At 45.0% G+C, this 19,815-nt stretch overlaps 2 protein-coding genes across 2 annotated transcripts in view; one reads left to right on the forward strand and one right to left on the reverse strand.

Moving 5' to 3' along the window:
• Positions 1 to 19,815, reverse strand: part of LOC135906084 (sulfotransferase 1B1-like) — a 456,107-nt gene that overhangs the window by 393,644 nt on the left and 42,648 nt on the right. The window contains exon 6 of the mRNA XM_070532861.1: positions 17,302 to 17,622. The gene's annotated coding sequence lies outside the window, so the exon portion shown is untranslated. The remainder of the gene's footprint in view (positions 1 to 17,301; positions 17,623 to 19,815) is intronic.
• On the forward strand, positions 452 to 9,755 carry LOC135906068 (uncharacterized). Its single transcript, XM_065437219.2, has 5 exons — positions 452 to 672; positions 1,599 to 1,660; positions 4,073 to 4,165; positions 8,198 to 8,224; positions 9,573 to 9,755. The coding sequence occupies exons 1-5, from the start codon at positions 504 to 506 to the stop codon at positions 9,681 to 9,683; spliced, it is 462 nt and encodes a 153-aa protein (XP_065293291.1). The 5' UTR covers positions 452 to 503; the 3' UTR covers positions 9,684 to 9,755.

Consider the following 19,815-nt stretch of genomic DNA (forward strand, 5'->3'; position numbering starts at 1 on the left):
TTTTATGCGCCAGGCGAGGCGCGTATCCACGGAGGCCAGCGGTGTCGACTTCAGAGATCAGCGGGGAAAGCGAGCAGCTTATCAAGCCTGTCAAAATTTCTGAATGCCGTACGAAAGAACCACAAATAACGCAAGATCACAAAAAGGAAAGGATAAAGAGGAAAGGTCAGAAAGATTGCACAGAAATTGATAACTAAGAGTTGAAAAAAATACACTTGGGAGCCTTGATACGGCCTAAGTGGAAGTGTTACTTTCGGGCTCGAATATCTTTTTCGCACCCGTAACGCCCGTGTGATGCAAGTACGGCGTGATGCCCACCATGATGGGCCCTCCCCGCGAGTGGTGCAAGCTCGCGCCCTATCAGATACCCTGTCTCTTTCCTTCCGGCAGAAAAGAGAGAGAAAGAGACTTTAAACAGATGGCAAGGGCCAGCCCTATTTAAGCGGGGTGAACGGAGCGTTGGGCAGTCTTTTCTTTCCGAAACGCCTTGAGACTAAGCCAACATGAAGGCAGTTCTGTTGCTCGCTATATTTTGCGTCATCACCTACGCTGACCACCACGAAGGCCACCATGGCAACCACACTGAGGAGCAAGAGCACGACCCGCATCATCACGGACACCACCATGGACACCATCATGGGCACCACCATGGGCACCATGGATCCGTCTGCAGTGAGTCTCGTCGTTGTTTTACTGGTGTACTTCATTTGCCAAATTGAAAGGCGTAACGTATGCAAAGTCTATCCCCCGAATAATGTAATATAGCTGCGGTGTTATTTAAGTCTGTTAGCCATCTTTGTGAGGGAAAAAAAAGAAAAACCCAGCCGCCTGCATTCTTCAAGAAATGCATAGTCAACACAATAAGTGCAGTTGCATTGCCATGCAGTAGTGCACTGTGCATACAATTAAAGAAAAACATCTTGACACAGTCGCAGAGAATACCTTAAGAATATCGCGCAGGTCAAAATATCAATAGTGTCACGGAATGTTTCCGTTAAGTATATTGTTTTCGTTGTCTTTTAATACCTGTTCGAGCATCGGAATTTTATGCATGGGATATTAGGATGTGGTATTTCATCTGCTTCAAATCCCCAGCAATTACCTTTTTGATTTCATCTCAATATAGTTTCCATCTTATACACATCGAAGTTCCTAAGATTATCTACACAACCTTTGTGGATGACTCTAAATCTCGTTTATTAAGATAAATTATCACTCTCAAGTAGTTTCCGACACTTGAGCTCCCCCGTTTCTATTTTGTATAATCATAAGAATAATATCTTCTGAAGTTTTCAAATTACGTTTCTCCGCTTCAAGGACTCCATCGCGGAAGAGGATTCTTTTGTCCGGGAGAGTAGTTACTGCATCTGTGATCACTGTGAGAAAAACAAAAGCTATAGCAGTGAAGCTATATCTAGGAGATACATCATGGAAGCTTTTAGAACGTGATTTAGCAAGATAGTTCTACTTATTTATTTATTTGTTTGTTTATTAATTATTGCCTACGTTCTTAATTACATCGTAACTAAGAACGTAAGCCTGCAACCATCATTAAACGATCAAAATTCAGCACGATAACAGTAACGTCTTCTTTTCAGACCTGCCAGAGGGGTCACTTGCTTCTGTGGTGGAATGCGTTCAACGAAACGTCACTGAGGAGGTACGCTTTCCACCTTTTTCTTTTTTTTTCATATTCCTAATCGGCCGTTGGCTAGGATCAAGTTCGTAAAGATACGCCACACACCACGTACCTGCGCGCTATTCCAAAATAGCCATTTGTACTCATTACGTTTTCAACGTATTTTCGCTTTCGAATTATGCCAGAAGATTAATCTAGCCTGCGCGCAATTGCGTCACACACACACACCCAAGCTGTTGTACTAGTGTCAATGCTCACGAGCGACGAGCCATCGGACTGCTGTTGTGGCAGGGATGCCATAAGCTGCCGTGAGCGATGTGCGAGCTTGCAAAAGATGAGGGGCGAATTTAGAATGCTTTTTACTCTTAAATGCTGCGCGTCATTCATAACTTGTCTTCGCTAATAGCATGTTCGCTATCGCGATTGGCCCGTGCCTGGTTTTCAAGATTGCCCTGGAACACGTACCGCTTTCTGAACACCATGGTCATATTTTCCTTATTCATTGTATTGCGATAGCAGTTGTATGGACACTCCAGGCGCATTCTTGCCGTCGCCATCGGTGTCGCCGATGGCGACGACAAACCTAGTCCGTCGTACATGTTCTTCTTTCAGTCCGCGTCTTCGCAGCGCTCTTCAAGTATAAACCCCAAGAGCAGCAAAACGGTCGCCGCGCGTCGTACGCTATACGTGCGAGTGAATGCACGCGAGCGAAGCCGGCGATCGCAGCTCAATCTGGCACGCACGAAGGAAGGAGGCGGAGTGCATCTTCCGTCGCGCGATAGGCCGGGGGGGGAAGGGGGTGGCGACGTTGCGCTCCGGCAGCAGCTGCCCATTTCGCTGCCGGGCGCAAGGGGAATTGGCTCAGTCTCGCGCGCCATGGATACTTCGTACAGCTGTCGACTGATTTGCAATCGCAATCGATGCTTCGCCTTTCGGGCGAAACTGCGACTTTATTTATTTCTTTACTTATTTTTTTATTTATTTTTATTTGCTTGAAGAATATACTGCAGGTCACTTCTGCGTGTCCATGCAGGAGGAGGCTTAATGCATACAGACAAACAATATTTATTGCATGTCGCCGGTAAATATACAACGCTGCCCTAATACTACAATACGTAATAACACTGTAAGGAAAAGAATAATAGTAAATATGTGTGCTGGTGAACAGAAAAAGCCGCGGAAATAACCAGTGGTCGCTTGAACTGAATATAGTACGCATCAAACAAGTCGAACAGAGAATGTCACTGGACACAACATTCCCTGTTCGACCATTGCAATCCCTTCAAACCTTCACCTCCCGGTGTACTTTGTTTTGTTTACGCATAAAAAAAATTTCTCAAGTGATGGTGATACATTTTGTGATGAAAATATGCTATGTGGTAAATTATTTCCATCTATTTTCATTGAGAAAAATAAAGGGGTACTTGCAATTATTTCTGCGTGGGAATAGAAAAGTTGAACTGCGCGAATGATAATACCGGGTATTTCTAGTTGACAACGCTTGCATAGAAAATGCGGGATTGAGCAAAATGTCAGGATGCCATGGTTGATAAAGAGATTTCAGCTTGTTCGGAGAGTGACAATATTAGTAGCATTCATGAGAAGGGTATGAGCTTCGGTTATAACTGTTGAATATAAAGCTATCCGATAGTCTTTCAATGTATTGAAGCTTCCTAATGTCCTTCTTGGTATTGGAGTGACCCGATTAAGATGCTTTAAGGCAGTAACTTAACATTAGAAAATGAAGACACTTTGTATTCTGAAGCACAGTACGTGCTTCAGGAGACAAAGCTTGCGACACGCGGATACACAACGCGACCAATATGCATGGGCCAGGTTAACCGACTTGTGATTATAAAACCTCCTATATACTAAGTACAGGCAGAGTCTGGATCCTCGCGAATGTGGAATTTGATACGCCGAGCGATATTTCTTGTTAGTAACGCGCTGAAACTGACTTATATTTAAATTTTCGTTCTCAAAGTTTCATTCCACAGGTGTTACAACAGTTAGATATAGCGTGCAGAATGGTCGATACATGTGATAGTGGCTTTGTGCATGTCGATTATAAAGGGTAAAAAAAACAGAAAATCAAAACTATTGGTACAAAATACGGGCCCTGGTTTCGAGTGGAGAAAACAATCCTATCACCACCAAGCAACGAACGAGAAGCCAAACTCCTGCGTCCCCCCTCCTATCACCTAGGTCACCCTTACACAACCCTTCCCATTCCCTCCCAGTGGAGGATGAATAGTCCAGAGCGGAAGTATCCCTCTAAAAATAAGGAGGTTTTCAAACAAACAATATGGCCCCTGGGCGTGAGAAAATTAGCTTTGCGATGAACCATAATGCAGTTGCTTGCTCAGCGCACTTAGTAAAGTACGCAAATTGAAATTACTGACGCAATTAGTATGTGTGTACGATACTATGCAGGTCCTGCAGAAGCTGACCCAAATCAGTGAGAGTGTTCAATGCGACACCATCCTGTGTGGTATCCAGAAGTTTTGTGAGAGAGACGGCACTTTGGTACGTTTTTTATTTGTTCTTTCTTACCGTTCTCTACATGTTCTTTTAGCTACAAAACATCATTTGGCGAGAAAATTGTTAAACTGTCTGAAGAAGCATACCTTTAAGGAACTACCTATAGCATAGGTAGTCATATGTTTTTGCGCTTATGGTTTTGCTAACACATAACGTATAGGACAGGAGAATAGGTTCTGCTTTGAGTTAACTGTGGCAGCCACAAAGATTGTACCCTATATAAAAATGTGACGGCAAACACGAGCGTTTTGTGGAGATGGTGGTCTAATGAGCGGAAAGCGCAACGTATCCTTCATGTACGATGTCCCAGTGGGCGTCTATACTAGCATGGTGGCGGTGGTGGTGATGGTGGTATTGCATCAGGTGAGATTAGCTTGGCATACATAGCCGGCAAATGCTTCGTCTGGGCCCCTTGTGAGTGTCACTGTGTGTGTCACCAGCTGTCGAAGAGCCCCGTGTCTCGTATGAGGCAGTCGTTGCGCCCTCTTCCTGATTACCGCGGCTTTGCGAAAACTACGCACTTATTCCGCACAGTGACTTCGTGGTGCTGACGGACTCAAAATCATCGTTACAGCGATTACACCGTGGCCTACCTCGAGACATGTTCACAAGGCAATCTCTGGCACTGATCAAAGTTCTAATGAGCAAGGGATTAAACGTAAAATTTTAGTGGATCCCAACGCACGTAGGAATTGAAGGAAATTAAAAATCTGACGTTCTTGCACGCCTGGCACTGACATTTGTCCCAAAATTAAGAGCACCAAATATATTTAAGAACCCTAAGGATGCAATCCGCATTCACTTTAGCGCGATCCACCAGGCTCCACACCCAGCTTGTGTGACCCATGGACATACTCGGGCAGAAGCAACGCTGTTGTACCGCATCCGAACCGACTCCGCGTGCACCCCGGCTTGGTTATTCAAGACTAGACGATGCGCTTTCCCGCGCTCTGCCTTCTGTGGTGATATCGCCGACATCGAACATTTCATTTGGATATGCGCGCAGTTCGACACAGAAAGGAAAGCGATGGTCGACAGCCTGAAAAAGAACGGTCTTCGGCACAGGACCTTCGAAGACGTCGTTTTCTATACTAGCATGTCAGGAAAACTTATTACAATTTACGGAATACCAAATTACCGAGGACGTAGACATGAGCGGCAGTGGTGCCGGCGCCATCTGACGACATGGAGTTCAACCAGAGCACATTGAAAATTAACTCCTGTATTTTAAATACACCTGGCCACTGCGTCGATCAGGCGTAGTTAAGTTAGTCGACACTAATACAAAACATTTTTTATGTTTATTTTCAAGATGCAGTCAAAAGCGGCTATTTTTCATACACACAACAAAAGAAAGGCGGTGATGGCCCACAAATACGACCGTGGTTACGCCTTTTTTCATGGACAAATACTGTCGTACCCATAGAAAGACGGGGAATGCGGGAGATGGCAATTCAAGACGATGAGCAAAACGTGAACAAGGTGAATGCAGGAGCCAACGTTTCGACAAGTCGAAGTCCACTTGTCGAAACGTTGGCTCCTGCATTCACCTTGTTCACGTTTTGCTTGTCGTACCCATAATAATAATATTTGGGGTTTTACGTGCCAAAACCACTTTCTGATTATGAGACACGCCGTAGTGGGGGACTCCGGAAATTTCGACCACCTGGGGTTCTTTAACGTGCCCCTAAATCTAAGCACACGGGTGTTTTCGCATTTCGCCCCCATCGAAATGCGGCCGCCGTGGCCGGGATTCGATCCCGCGACCTCGTGCTCAGCAGCCCAACACCATAGCCACTGAGCAACCACGGCGGGTGTCGTACCCATAGTTACTCATAGTCATACAATTACGCACATAGCTTGAGTAGCAAAATGAGGCTGTAGCACTTACTACACACAAATGGACGTTACAACGATAACAAAGAAAGCATAAATATGTTCAGGGAAGCTTTCAAAGCAACAGTGCGAAATGAGGGGGGGGGGGGCACACCGAGCACGGTACCCCCTCCTCTCGAAAAAAACATTTCTGCCCACATCGGCACTTTACCATAAAAGAAGGCAGTATACCAATATGAACGAAACATTTTTTTTTACTTAGTAGATCTTTCTTTAAAGAGGATCATAGGGCAATACTAATAGCTGCCTACAATGCCACTGGCCTCAAAAAAGTTTTTTCATAGCCATTTATGCAATACGTATATTAATACAAGCATGTACATAACACCTTAAACGAACCCGTGGCATTGCGCCAAAAAAAAAAACGAATGAAATGTTACATTCCTTTTATAATTCAGCCTGAGAGAGAGGAAAATAGTCTGAAGGAGGACAGGCCAATTAGAATTAGCCTACTCAGGTTCAAGAAACTACAAGTCTACCAGAATAGAAAATTCGGCTTGCTACCTTGCACTTGTGGACGGGGAAGGGAGACAGAAAGCGAAGCGTAAATAAAGGGCAGCTACAGCGCGCGCAAAAACACGCGCACGGCCCCGTTGGCATCCAAATAAAATCAAATGAAATGGCAACCAGTGGGGCCAAAAGAGCTCATCCTGCTCTAAGCGTCCAGAAGACGTGAAATCCTGGCAATTATAAGATGCCACAAATCGCATTTTAACTGCCCTGTGGTTCGAGCCTCGTATAGTGTACTTTATTTCCACCCTCAAGCTCAACTGCCCTAACAGTGTAAGTTGAAAAAAATCCAGAAATTGATCGCACCCAGTAAAATACCTGAGCGCGTCTGTGTGGTTTGGACGATGGAGTTGGGATGAATCGTGCTGCGACTAAGCGTACTAGCTTTGGACCTTCCAGAGAAAGCGAAATCTCCTTCGAAATCACTTGAAGTGGTCGGCAGTGCCAGCCGTAGCTCCATCCGTCCGACAATTTCACCTTTTGTATGTTTTAATGGTTTATTTTTTTGTGCTTGCTTGTTAGATGAAACTGGTGCAAAACCTAAGGAACTTGATTGCTTATTCCTTTGTTTAGTATAAAAGACGCACAAACTGACTGCGCGCGCAACCAACATGCGGTGTCCACATATCACTATGATAAACCTCTCTCCGTTTCCTCACAATCAGGAGCTAAGGCTCCCTGGGAGTCGTAGAGTTAGGAAAAGAAAAAAAAAGAAACTATGCATTCAGCAATGTACACCAACAGTACGTAGCACCTAAACTCGGGAAAAATAAATGTAGGGTTGACTTTGCATTGTCGCCACAGATTGCTTACACAGGTCAGTGATATGCAAGCGTTGCTTTATTATTAAGCGGCGCCCAACTTCACGACACCGCGACAAATATCTGTACGTGCATCAGACTTTCCATTACTTTTGAGACTCCGGTGTTCCGGCAAAACATCGAAGGTCATGGTTTCGGTGCACCACAGTGTCGCCGCTCGACTGAGTATGAGCTGCGCGGCGAGCGAGGTGGAACCAACAATAAAAGCGGAGTTCGTTTAATTGAAATAAATTCAGGTCGTCAGAGGGGTGGACACTTAGCAGCCAACTGCAATACACTCGTTGGTACCTGCTTATCGTAGCAGTACGAGACAGTGAGAGCCGGTACCAGTAATGGCGAAATATGACGTGTCTTCTGAACACCAGATACCAATTCACAGCGTACGCCCCACACACATGTGCTGAAAAAATATACCAGTGCCACATGATGCCGCGATTGGCGAGTAACAAACATTTTTGGAGCCAACCGGAATACTATAGCTACTATACCTTGCCGCTATCTTGGAAGCTGAGTCATCACCAGGACACACACAAAGCTAACCGCGAATAAAAATGGCATCCTCAGTCTGCGTTGACGAATTTCTGGAATAAAATCCCACTTCTTAACAAAGGCCGAGCAGACTAGTATAGATCCTTGATTGCATGCAAGCTTAAGCTTGAAAGTTTGTTTCATTGCTGTATAATCCGGAAGTTTTCTTAGAGCTATGGTTGCCACCGATAAATACTAAAGTACCTGTTTTCAAATGCAAATCCAAATGGAACTGAATACTTTTTTTGTTCACATTTTGCAGGAAAACAACCGCACCGACGTTTTCACGGTGAGTTTCTTTAATGTTAACCAAGAATAACGAATTTTTTTTCCGTGAATGACACCTCGCACGTTTACATGTTTACTTTCAACTTCAAATTATTGGCTGTGTATTAGGTGTTCTAGAAGTTCTAGAAGTTACGCTTGAAATGACATAAGCCAACCCGATGCGATATTACAGGAGCCCTGGAACGCTTTTTTGAGCGTAGTAAAAAACGTTGCCGATCTGTTACCGAGGCTCCTGTGAACATGTCAGCCAAATATTGTTGCACTGCATACAGCAGGGAATTGACAATCTCGCGTCAAAAGCAGCGAACAATCGCTCGCTCTCACATCCGCAATGTCGTCATGCAGCATCATCGAAAGTAGAAGGTGCACCAACGCTATTGGCTTATTTCGTTATTGCGAGGACATTCTCATTAGTACGTAACTGCTAATTTTGAGCTAAATAAATGAAAAAATATGTGGGTCTGCTATCTAAAAAAAAATCAGAGAAAAAGAAACAGAAAATCATTTCTGCACTGCGCGTAGCTGCGTCAGTGACGTGTGGCCTCCGAGGTGGTAGGGACGTGCTGCGTTGCGTAATCTACCGCGGCTGCCAGGAGCCCTTTCGCCGCCACGACACTCAACTTTTGGTTGGGGCTTCGCCCTCTTGGCTTCAACCCTGTGTACTATCAAGCGCGCTACCGGAGAGAGAGAAAGCCATGTGTCGTTGCGACAGCTCCCCTTATAGTTGAAGGATTCGAAAAACATTTTGTGGCACGAGATTTGTGAGACAACATTTTCTGATAGTGAGGCCATCGGATGCTTAGTTCAAAAAGTGTTGCAGGGCCCCTTTAAAAGAAATTTAGGTGATGCGACCTGCACCGATACACTATGCCGCTGCTCCATTAAGTTTTGCTAAACGCTAGAGTTTCGTTGTCAAAACACCTGCTTCAAAATTTTCGGCTTGCTATAAAAGAAGTTTTCTTTTTCTTATCAGACCTGGCAATGTCTTGAAGATGTACAGCAAAAATGAAATTGTGGAGTTTTACGTGCCAAAAGCAGGATTTGATTATGAGGCACCCCTGGGGTTCTTTAACGTGCACCTAAATCTAAGTACATGGGTGCTTTCGCATTTCGCCCCCATCGAAATGCGGTCGCCGTGGCCGGGATTCAATCCGGCGACCTCGTGCTTAGCATCCTAACACCATAGCCACTAAGCAACCACGGCGGGTAAGACGTACCGTATGCAAGGGGGTTGATGTCGCGAGTGACAAATTTAATGGTGATTAAGTTCCAGTTCAATGTAATAAAAAGTACATGAAGGTCGCAATTCCCGAATGTTATAATAATTTTCTGATTTTTGCTGCTTTCAGAGTGAGCAGAACCAGCAGCTCCGTGTAGCCTTCTATAGCTGCCGGCCCCAGCAAGTGGCCGTTAGTGAAGAAGCACCTCAGCAAGTCAGCGAAGCCGCACCTGAAGCCTAAATTCTGCAAATAACGTTGAATCAACATGCGTTTCCTTAAAGCTCAAATAAATACGCGAACGCGGATACCATGCGTTTCGCACCGTGCGTGTGTTCTTTTGTTGCGGACGCAGCTTTACGGACATTTCTGAGAGTATATTTCTGCAAATTGTTAACAAGTATGGGTTGAGCAGAAAACGCGGCTTTCTTTTTTGTTTATCGAAAACAAACAGAGCATGCATCACTTATTTATAACCATTTCAAAGACCTTTATTAACTTCAACCACAGAACGGCGGTTTACTGCGAAAGCACTTAATAGGTCGAAACTGGATTTACTTTGACTGCCTGTCTCTCGTTGTCCGTTGATCCATACTTACAGCGTTAAGCTGTCTTCGACAAGCCATCTCATTCTCCGCTTGATCCTCACCACAAAGGTAAAAACCTAATGAAACAAAGCTGTGCTTACGAGCACCGCCACTGGTTGTCGAAATCCGAATAGCACATTGAGGAACTGTGCGTATGGCAGCCGAACGGATCACCCAGTTGGCTACCGCGCAGATCTCTCACTCGCTAATTTGCGCGGTGTTTTTGCGTGCCACGCAGAATTGAGAGTGCTGGCGTCGTGCATGTTACACCCCAGGCCACAGCGGCCAATGACGAGAACGTTGTGTGCATCTTAACGATGAAGTTCTTAAAAAATGTTTTCTGTGAGAATTTGCTGATGCATTAATTCATATAAGAAGTGGACAAATAACTTAGATGAACCTTTTTTTGTAACGATATTTACAGCTATATGCGGGATAAGTTCGCTATCGACATACGCAGCCCTCAAGAAAAGGCAGAATCTTAGCATCAAAAATAATCGGGCGCTTTTCACGTGAGAGTGAAAAGCTCAAGAGTTGTAACCTTAAGACCATTTGAATTCATTTTACATAGAATGTTGCTGTACACACAAAATAGAAAAGTAATATTGTTTTATTTATAGATCAATCAGCATGGGCCCGCGGTCGAGCTGTTAGCAACCTTCGCAAGATACTCCCTCAGCAACACGAGCACATCATAATTGGATTTCTCCGCTCTTTCTGCGCATGCGCGAGGAGCAGTGGTTGCGAAATAGAAATGTGGGGACTTTCTGTCCTTGAGATTTCTCTTCGCCTAGGTACTACGGGGAAGAAAGTTGTTGGCTCCGTTCGTTCCTAGCCGAGCTGGCAGCACAATCGACAGAATGCGTGGCCGGCAAGGCGAAGAAGCCGTGTCCAATGTACCTTGAGTTCGTTGCTATTTTATTGCGACGGTAGCACATTACATTTTTATAGTCGCAGGGGGATACTTTCGGAAGTGAGTTATCTTCTCGGATGGCTTTAGTGGCAAAGCATTACATCGTGCCGATGCATTGTTCATTAGTATCGTTGAGCAAGGTCATCATACCGCACACTTCAGGAGATTCGCGGGAACGGAAACAGTTCATGAATTCGACTGCCGTGCCGATGCGAGTTTGTTGCTTTTTTTTAGGCGGTAGCTAATTAAATTCCTATAGTCGCAGGGGGATACGTTTGGACATGAGGCGTTTTCTTGGATTACTTTAATGGCAAAGCATTAATTACGTCGTGCCGATGCATTAGTTCTTAATGTAACTGAGCATACAGCACACTTGGAGATTCGGGGGAATGGAACATTTTGTACTCTGTATGCGAAAGTACTAAGACTTGCGTCGCCATGCAATCTGACCCTTAGATCGTTGTGACAGCTGTAGAGCCACACTGGCTAAACACTGTGCCCTGCGAATGAATAGGGAACAAATGTATGCTAAAGAAAAATGGTCGTCATGCAATTTCATAGCAGTAGATCTTTATGAAAGTTGTACATTTAGTAACACTGATATTGGCTACGTGGTGCAGATTCGTAGCGATTCTGAGGTGCTTGTGCGCAAGGGTAATGAATGAAGGAGCGCGTATTACTAAACCTGGCGGTTACAATGTCTAGCTCATATACAGGACGCTCTATGTGGGCGAAACAAGGCCTCAGATCTCTACAAACGCGTGCGAAATAGCTCTGAAGGCCTGCCAGTACACTTGTTACCCTTGACTACCCTTGCGCATAAGCACCTCAGAATCGCTACGAATCTGCACCACATAGCCAATATCAGTGTTACTAAATGTACAGCTTTCACAAAAATCTACTGCTATGAAATTGCATGACGACCATTTTTCTTTAGCATACATTTGTTCCGTATTCATTCGCAGGGCACAGTGTTTTGCCAGTGTGGCTGTACAGCTCTCACAACGATCTAAGGCTCAGATTACACGGCGACGCAAGTCTTAGTACTTTCACATACAGAGTAAAAATTTTCCATTCCCATGAATCTCCAATTGTGTTGTATGCTCAGTTACATTACGAACTAATGCATCGGCATGGCAGTTGAATTCATAAACTGTTTCCGTTCCCGCGATTCCCCTGAAGTGTGTGGTGTGCTCAACGACACTAATGAACAATGCATCGGCACGACGTAATGCTTTGCCATTAAAGTCATCCGAGAAAACGCCTCACGTCCAAACGTATCCCTCTGCGACTATCAGAATTTAATATGCTACCGCCGCAAAAAAAAAATTAATAAAAATAGAATAAAATAAAGCAACAAACTTGCATCGGCACGGCACTCGAATTCATAAACTGTTTCCGTTCCCGCGAATCTCCTGAAGTGTGCGGTATGATGACCTTGCTCAACGACACTAATGAACAATGCATCGGCAAGATGTAATGCTTTGCCACTAAAGTCATCAGAGAAGACACCTCACTTCCAAACGTATCCCCCTGCGACTATAAAAATTTAATATGCTACCGTCGCAGCAAAATAACAACAAACACGCCTCGGAGACGGCTTCTTCGCCTTGCCGGCCACGCATTCTGTCGATTCTGTGCTGCCAGCTCAGCTAGAGACAAACGGAACTAACAATTTTCTCCCCGTACTACCTAGTCGAAGAGAAATTTTAAGCACCTAAAGTCCCCGCATTTCTATCTTGCAACCACTGGTCCTCGCGCATGCGCAGAAAGAGCGGAGAAATCCAGTTATGATGTGCTCGTCTCAGCAAGCCTTTCGTGTGCGCACCATCGTGGGGCGCCAGTGTCGTCGTCGGCGTAGGGTGCCTCGATGCTCGCGCCCATCAAGGCACACTACACGCTACCGCAGCCGCTCGAACCTTCATGCGCGCTTCCTTGAATATATATTTCCGCTGTAAAAATATGAGAAAAGGCATAAAAGCCATAATCAGGAACATTTCTTATAGCTAACTTGCATTGGGGACATTACACTCTGCTTCAAGTTAAATCCGTCTGCGGTTACATTGTGCTGTGGTCTGCGTGCTTCTCGTGTGGCTGGACTGCCTCTACGGCGCCGTTCATGCGACGACGGAGAGGGAGGCAGCGCCTGAAGACGCCGGTAAAAACGCTGAATGTGGGCGGGCTTTCTTGACGACGCGGGCCGAAAATTATTCGAAACTTGTTCCTTATGGTCGACACTTTTGTCCTGTGCGAAGTTGAAACAGCAATAGTGCCGAAGTGGTTTTCCAGAATTGTCTCGGTAACTAATTTGCGCTCTTTACATCACTCTCGCAGCTCATTGGTTGCATGCATGAATCATGCGGTAGCAACGTCAGACAGAGCGACAAAGCGACATGAATGGCAACTGTAGGGCTAAACGAGCTCACGCAATTTTTCGATAAAACTGTCGTGCGCTATAGGTGTATGTAGGGTTATTATTTGATTATTGATTAGATTATTGAGTTATTGATTGGTAAATAACACAATAGCCTGCAAACATGCGAATTGTGCAAGAATCTTCCAGTGGCAGGCCACAAGAAACAATAGGGGGCCCGATACGGAGCCCTGGGGGCCGCCAGATGATACGGGGTCAGGGTTATTTGATGCATACATACTGTGAACAGTTAGTAACGAATTCTTTAATCCATCGTAAGACAGCTAGATACAAACCCAAATGGGAAAGGTTTAATATCAAGCGTTGGTGGGGTACATTGTCGAACGCTTTAGCGAAGTCAAGGAAAATTGCGTCAATTTGCATGTTAGTAACCAAGTTTGAGTGTAGGTCATGAAGGAAAAGAGCTAACTGAGTTTCACAAGATAGTCCCTTGAGAAAACCATGCTGTCATGGATGAAAAAAACTGTTGGAATCAAAAAAGTTCATTATATGAGTGTAAGTGATACGCTCCATGATTTTAAATGGTACGCTTGTTGTGGAGATAGGCCAGTAGTTTAACGGTGAAACTTGGTTACCTTATGTGTAGACCGGAATGACATTGCCCCTTTGCATTCGTTTGGTAGAGCGCCCGAAGACAAAGACTGTGAGAACAACAAAGTTAAGAATGCGGTAGAAATATGCGTAGTGTTTTCTAATAGTTTAGAGGTGATTTCATCAACAGCCGCGAACGAAGACACTTTGGTTTTTCAATTAGTGATGCGACGCCGTTGGACTAAAAATTTATGGCCGGCATTGTAGATATAGCAGGTGAAGAAAACATGAGTAGGAGAACTTCAGGTTCAGTTGTAAAGACTGATGAAAAGGCGACGTTGAAAGCATTAGCGCACTCAGAGTATGAAACAGTATCACCCTGATCATTATAAATATGGATAGCGCGAGTAGGCTGATGATTCACGGTCTGCCAGAATTTACGAGGATTATCAGTTATGATGCGGGGGAGGTCTGAGTGAAAAAAAAGAATGCTTACGTTGGCGAACCACTGTTAGATATGCGTGCTCAGCTTGATAGTAACTGTCCCACAAGTCGGCATTTGGTTTTAATTTCGCAGAACGAAAGAGCCGTTTCTCTTTGTTCTCAAGCGTGTTCAAAGTTTTAATGAACCATGTTTTACGGCGTTTAGTAGGAATAGAGATAAGTGGAACATGCTTATCGGCTGAAGAATTCATCTTGTTCTGCAATAATAACCAGTTGTCTTGCACAGACCAATTTCTAAAAGCGGACTCGTTTGTTTGGTAATAAAATTTCTGCAGTTCGTCGTTTATAGCAGAGTAGTTCCCTTTTTCTTAGAGGCGAATTTTTTTCGTGTGTGACTGGCGCAAAGTCAGCTTGAAGGAAAATGTAGCATATTCTGGCCACTCAGCTTGTGACGGTAAGTTTTGGATGATAAATATTCGAAGTGCGTGGTTAGTACAAGATCAAGGGTGTTCGCACTCTCTTGCGTGACACGAGTTGGTTCATTTATCAGTTGTGTCAAATTATGGTCAAGACAGAAGTAAAGAAATTCGGCAGTCTCCGAGTTACCTGTAGCTAACTCTGTAGTAGTCCATCCAATACAGGGGTAATTAAAGTCAGCGATAAGCAAGATACACGCATTAGGACACCTCTTGTTTAATTCACTCGGGATATTGTTAAGTTTGCTGGGGAAATCAGGATTATGGTTAGAGGGTCTGCAGCATACACCAAGAATAATTAGCTGGGAATCGGCATGACATCTTAGCCATAGAACTGCGAGGTCACATGATATATTGACAGGATAGCAGGACAGCTCATTGTGAACAGCGATTAGAACGCCACCACCTATTGCACCGCGCCTGTCCTGTCGAACTATATCAGTTAGGCAAGTTATTCAAAACTTCGCCATCTGAAATGGCACCGGAAAGCCACGTTTTGGTTGGTACGAGTACATTGGTTTCGTTTGCTGATACGAGATTAGACACTATTTCACGTTTTGGAAGGAAGCTGCGTATGTTAGTGAAGATAACCGAAAGTGAGAAGGCGGCACGAGGCGCGGGAGTGGGATGGCAATGTGATTGACAGCTGTGATGAGATAGCTATGTCTTTTCTAGCACACTTCGTGAAGATTCATTAAAGAAGAAACGTTGTGACCCGATGTGCAGTGTTTTGTATCGAAGTGAGTAGGGCATGGACTTGCTTTTTTTAAATGCGTTGATGTGTTTATGTGCGCTTTGTACCCACCGGGAAAAATCCTCGCCAATACTACAATGTCAATCCAAATAGGTCGAGAAGCTTCGGGCGAAAAGTGGTTCAGAACAAATTGCCACCGACATCAGCAAGGGTGGTTATGGGAGCAGCGATTGAAGCGCGACTATTTTTGGAGGGAACAAACACTCTGAAACAAAAAAAAAGCGTTTTTTTAATTAAAGCGGGACGCAGTTAGATTCATTCAACGAAAATAAAATTCCTGATCACTTTTATATAAGCGCGACGAGTAAAGAAAAGACAAATCTATTTTATTTTATCATTATCAATAAATACCCTTTTACAGCGCCCATCGTAAGAGGGGGCGTTGAGGCCGCTATCGCTTGCAAAGCAATGCAGCGCTTGAAGTGTGCAGAAAAGTGCGGAGCTCGTAAAGTTCACCTGTTAGAATACGCCCCCCTCACCGATTGTGCTGTTTTGCTTGTCGAAATTTGTCTGAATATGGCAACGTGGGTAGCTTCATCATTTCTCAACGTGTTCAGTCAAAAGTAGTGAGTTGGGACCGCCAGATAATTGCTTAGTTTAGTTGTTTTTGTGCGACTGCGCAGATCAACGGGTATGTGTTTGACGATAGAACCAGCACTCTACACATACAGCTTTCGTCGGCCTCCAAGGAAAGTATGTTGTGTTCAGGGCTGCGATTTCGTCACTCGTACGGCTGACCTTGCATCGCTTTCCGCGCTGAAAGCTCGAAACGCCCATCAAGTTGAATGGCGGGTTATTTGAATACACAGCTCTGATGGCAGGCCACGAAAACAAGTTTCGCGCCTTTTAGAAAAATGACGTCACTTTTGTTTTTAGCGGATATGGCGTCACATTGTTTTTTCTTCCGCCGAAAGTGTACCCTCCACATACAGATGGCGCTAAGCCCCACGAGCAGCTAAGGTACGAACCGCCGAAGTATCACCTTGTTTAGAGCGTATGGGTTTCTATGGAAACTTCGCTACCAGTTATATTTACCTTGAATGCTACATGTGGTTCTTTTCAGCCTACGAGCGTTAGTAAGGATCGCCTCTTTCGTCTTAAAGACACAAACCCTGACAATGATTTGGCGATTACGCCCAGGGTTATGGCGACCCAAACGATTTGCTCTCGCGATTTCCTTTGAGTCAAGTGTTATATTTAGGCGCTCGGAGCAAAGTTCAATTATTGTTTCTTCAGGGTGTCCACGCGATTCAGATGCAGAGTCGGAGATTGCATATATTAGCTTGTTTCGCCGGGTACGATTCTCGGCGTCGTCAAGAAGGTTATCTAGGTTAGCAACACGACACACTGTATCGGCGCTATTTGTCTGTACGGCTACAAGCTGCTGTAGCAAGTGTTCAATATGCTCGCAATGGGCTTCGACAGTTGCCATGCGACTGGACAGGTCAGCGATGACATTACTTGTTGTAACGAGATGTGCCTTGAGGTATGTAATTACTGTAATTACCATGGACGGATCGGCGGTTAGCTTGCGCAACTCTGCAAGAATGATCGCATTGTCTGGCCAAGGGTTTGAATCGACATCGTCCGCGACTACAGCAGCAAGGAGCGCTAGACCGCACCACACTCGCAACAAGTAGGGAACAAACGCTGCGGGCTCGGCAACTGTAGCAGGAGGTAATTACTCGATTTTTTTGCGAATAGGCCGTACAAAGGACCAACCTGCATGACGAAGAGCAGTGGATTAGTGGTCACGCCTGCTGAACGGCGACCGTGCCCACAGAGCGATGCCGACAGGAGCGGTCGCTTTATAGCAGGAGGAGCGACTGTTGTACCCGTAGGGACTTTCCAAGCTCTACTGAGGACCAAGTGATGAAAAGGTGGCATAGTTTGCCACGTTGGAGCTTGAATAGTGTCCAGCCAAGACGCACATGACGAAAGCTGGGCAGATCCGCGGGATGGTTGTGCACGCAGCGGTGATGCGCACGGCCTTGATTCAGTCAGCACAGGAAGCAATAACAGAGCTATGGCTTGACGGATAACCTGCATGACGAAAAGCAGTGGATTAGTGGTCACGCCTGCTGAACAGCGACCGAGCCCACCTGAATGAGAAACTTAGCGAAATTCTCGCAGTTAATGAAAAGATAGCTATCCATGACTAGCATGAAAAAAGAAGGATTAAAAAACGCTGCAAGAAAATGCACGTATTTGAATTGAAGAACTCTTCTGGGAGCCAAGCTGCATAAAAAAGCTTTTGTCCTGCGTAGCACACGGCGTATACATGACGCAGTTTTTTGGTGAACGCGGAGAGATGCAAGTGATGTTTTTTATGTATACATTGACAATAAGAGAAAAAAAAAGCCTTTTCAAGCTTGTCTTTCATCCTGACATAATTGCTTCGCTATCACAAACACATCAGATATCCTTCGTATACGTTCAGGGTTATTTGTCCTGATGACTCCTGGACCTCTACGCACTCGTCGTATCTGGAAGGAAAAAAATTCCACTGAATGTTTGACAATTCCAGAAACCTTGACGTAGTAGTTCTGCGGAAACCCGCAAGGTGGAGAGAAGTAATGAATACAGGGAAAATCAGACAACCACCCGCTCGTAGCAATAGCAACAAAGGAAACCCATACGGGTTCCTCGAAAGAAAAGCATCATAGTTGCAAGAAAAATTCATCCCGGTCCGGAACTCGAACCCAGAACCACCGCCTTTCCGGGGCAGCAGCTCTACCATCTGAGCTAACCTAGCGGCTAGCAAATGGCAGGGCGAGGTCGAATTTGTCGACAACACGCGAAGCGAAGGCAAGTGTTTCACGTAGTAGTTCTGCGGAAACCCGCAAGGTGGAGGGAAGTAATGAATAAAGGGAAAATCAGACATCCACCCGTTCGTAGCAATTGCAATTGCAATTGCAAGACCAATTGCAATTGCTACGAACGGGTGGATGTCTGATTTTCCCTTTATTCAATTCCAGAAACTGTTTCACCTTGATCCTATTAAGGCTATGCTTCGTTCAAAAGTTCATGAAGGCCAACATTGTAGTGATATTGCACGAAACTGGGCTCAATGTTAACCGTAAATTTCTGAGGCAGCGAGATAATTAAAGATACAAAGGTCTTTTATGTGACTGCCCTCATTCTGGTTTGGCTAGGAAACCAATCTTGACTGTTACTTAATTGCACCTTGTTGGGAGAGAACTACTGTCCAGTTTCCTCAACACCCTTGCATTGCCCTGTTACTTGACATGGGGGATGTTGCTATAGTGCGCTGCATCGCATTGATGTGCACATATTCCTTTCCTTTTTATTTTAAATCTCGGCTCTCCTGCTTCCTTTCATTCTCTTTGTACCCTTTCCCCAGCAAAGTAGGTAGGTTGTATTTACACTGGCTAACCTACCTGTCTTCTTTATTCCTCTTTCCTCCAATGGCACGGTCAGCATTATAAAACTGATCTAATGTGAAAGGCGCGAGGACGACGACGGGCAATATAGTCAAGCTATAGTCTAGTCAATCTAGTCAAGCTAGTCAAACGCAACATTGCTAACATGTGCCTGTTGAACGTTTTCGAGAAGTCCTGTCCGCATTGAGCTGCGGAGAGTTTTCTCAAGGAGATTGAACGACTAGAAGAGGCCGGCTACTGACAACTTGTGCTGGTTTCCGTAGCAGAAAAAATCCTGAAGAAGATGCGAACCTGCCAACTGGCCCAGGGATCTCCTGGCGAAAAAGAAAAGGTGGCCGTCATACCTTACATACACCACATGTCGCATAAATTGAAGATGATTGCCAAACGAGCTAACGTAAAGGTGGTGCTTTCTGCCCCATGCAAGCTTTCACGGATGTGCAGAATGACCAACCCTTTTTTCCCAAGCCATTGGCCTGTGTGACGAATCCCGAAAATAAATACATCGATTGTCAGGCAGTAGTCGTTTACGAAATCTATTCGTCATGTGGTAGGAAGTGCCTGGGCCAAACCGAGCAATGCCTGAGTGATAGGCCGAGGCAACATGAAAACAATGTTAGAAATGGGAGAGAGGGCCACCCAGCAATTCATTGTAGAGATTGCAAATGTAAGCCAAATTTTCACGCCTGCGCTGTGGTGGCCAGAAGCCGTGACAAATGGTTTAGATTAGTAATTGACGCCAAAAGGATCAATGAGGCAGGTGATAGGTGCGTGAGTGTTGCATCGATCTCATTATCGCAAAAAGAACTGCTTTAGCTGAACGTGAATGTGC

Source organism: Dermacentor albipictus, chromosome 1 (genome assembly GCF_038994185.2).
Source record: "Dermacentor albipictus isolate Rhodes 1998 colony chromosome 1, USDA_Dalb.pri_finalv2, whole genome shotgun sequence".
NCBI classification, from domain to species: Eukaryota; Metazoa; Arthropoda; class Arachnida; order Ixodida; family Ixodidae; genus Dermacentor; species Dermacentor albipictus.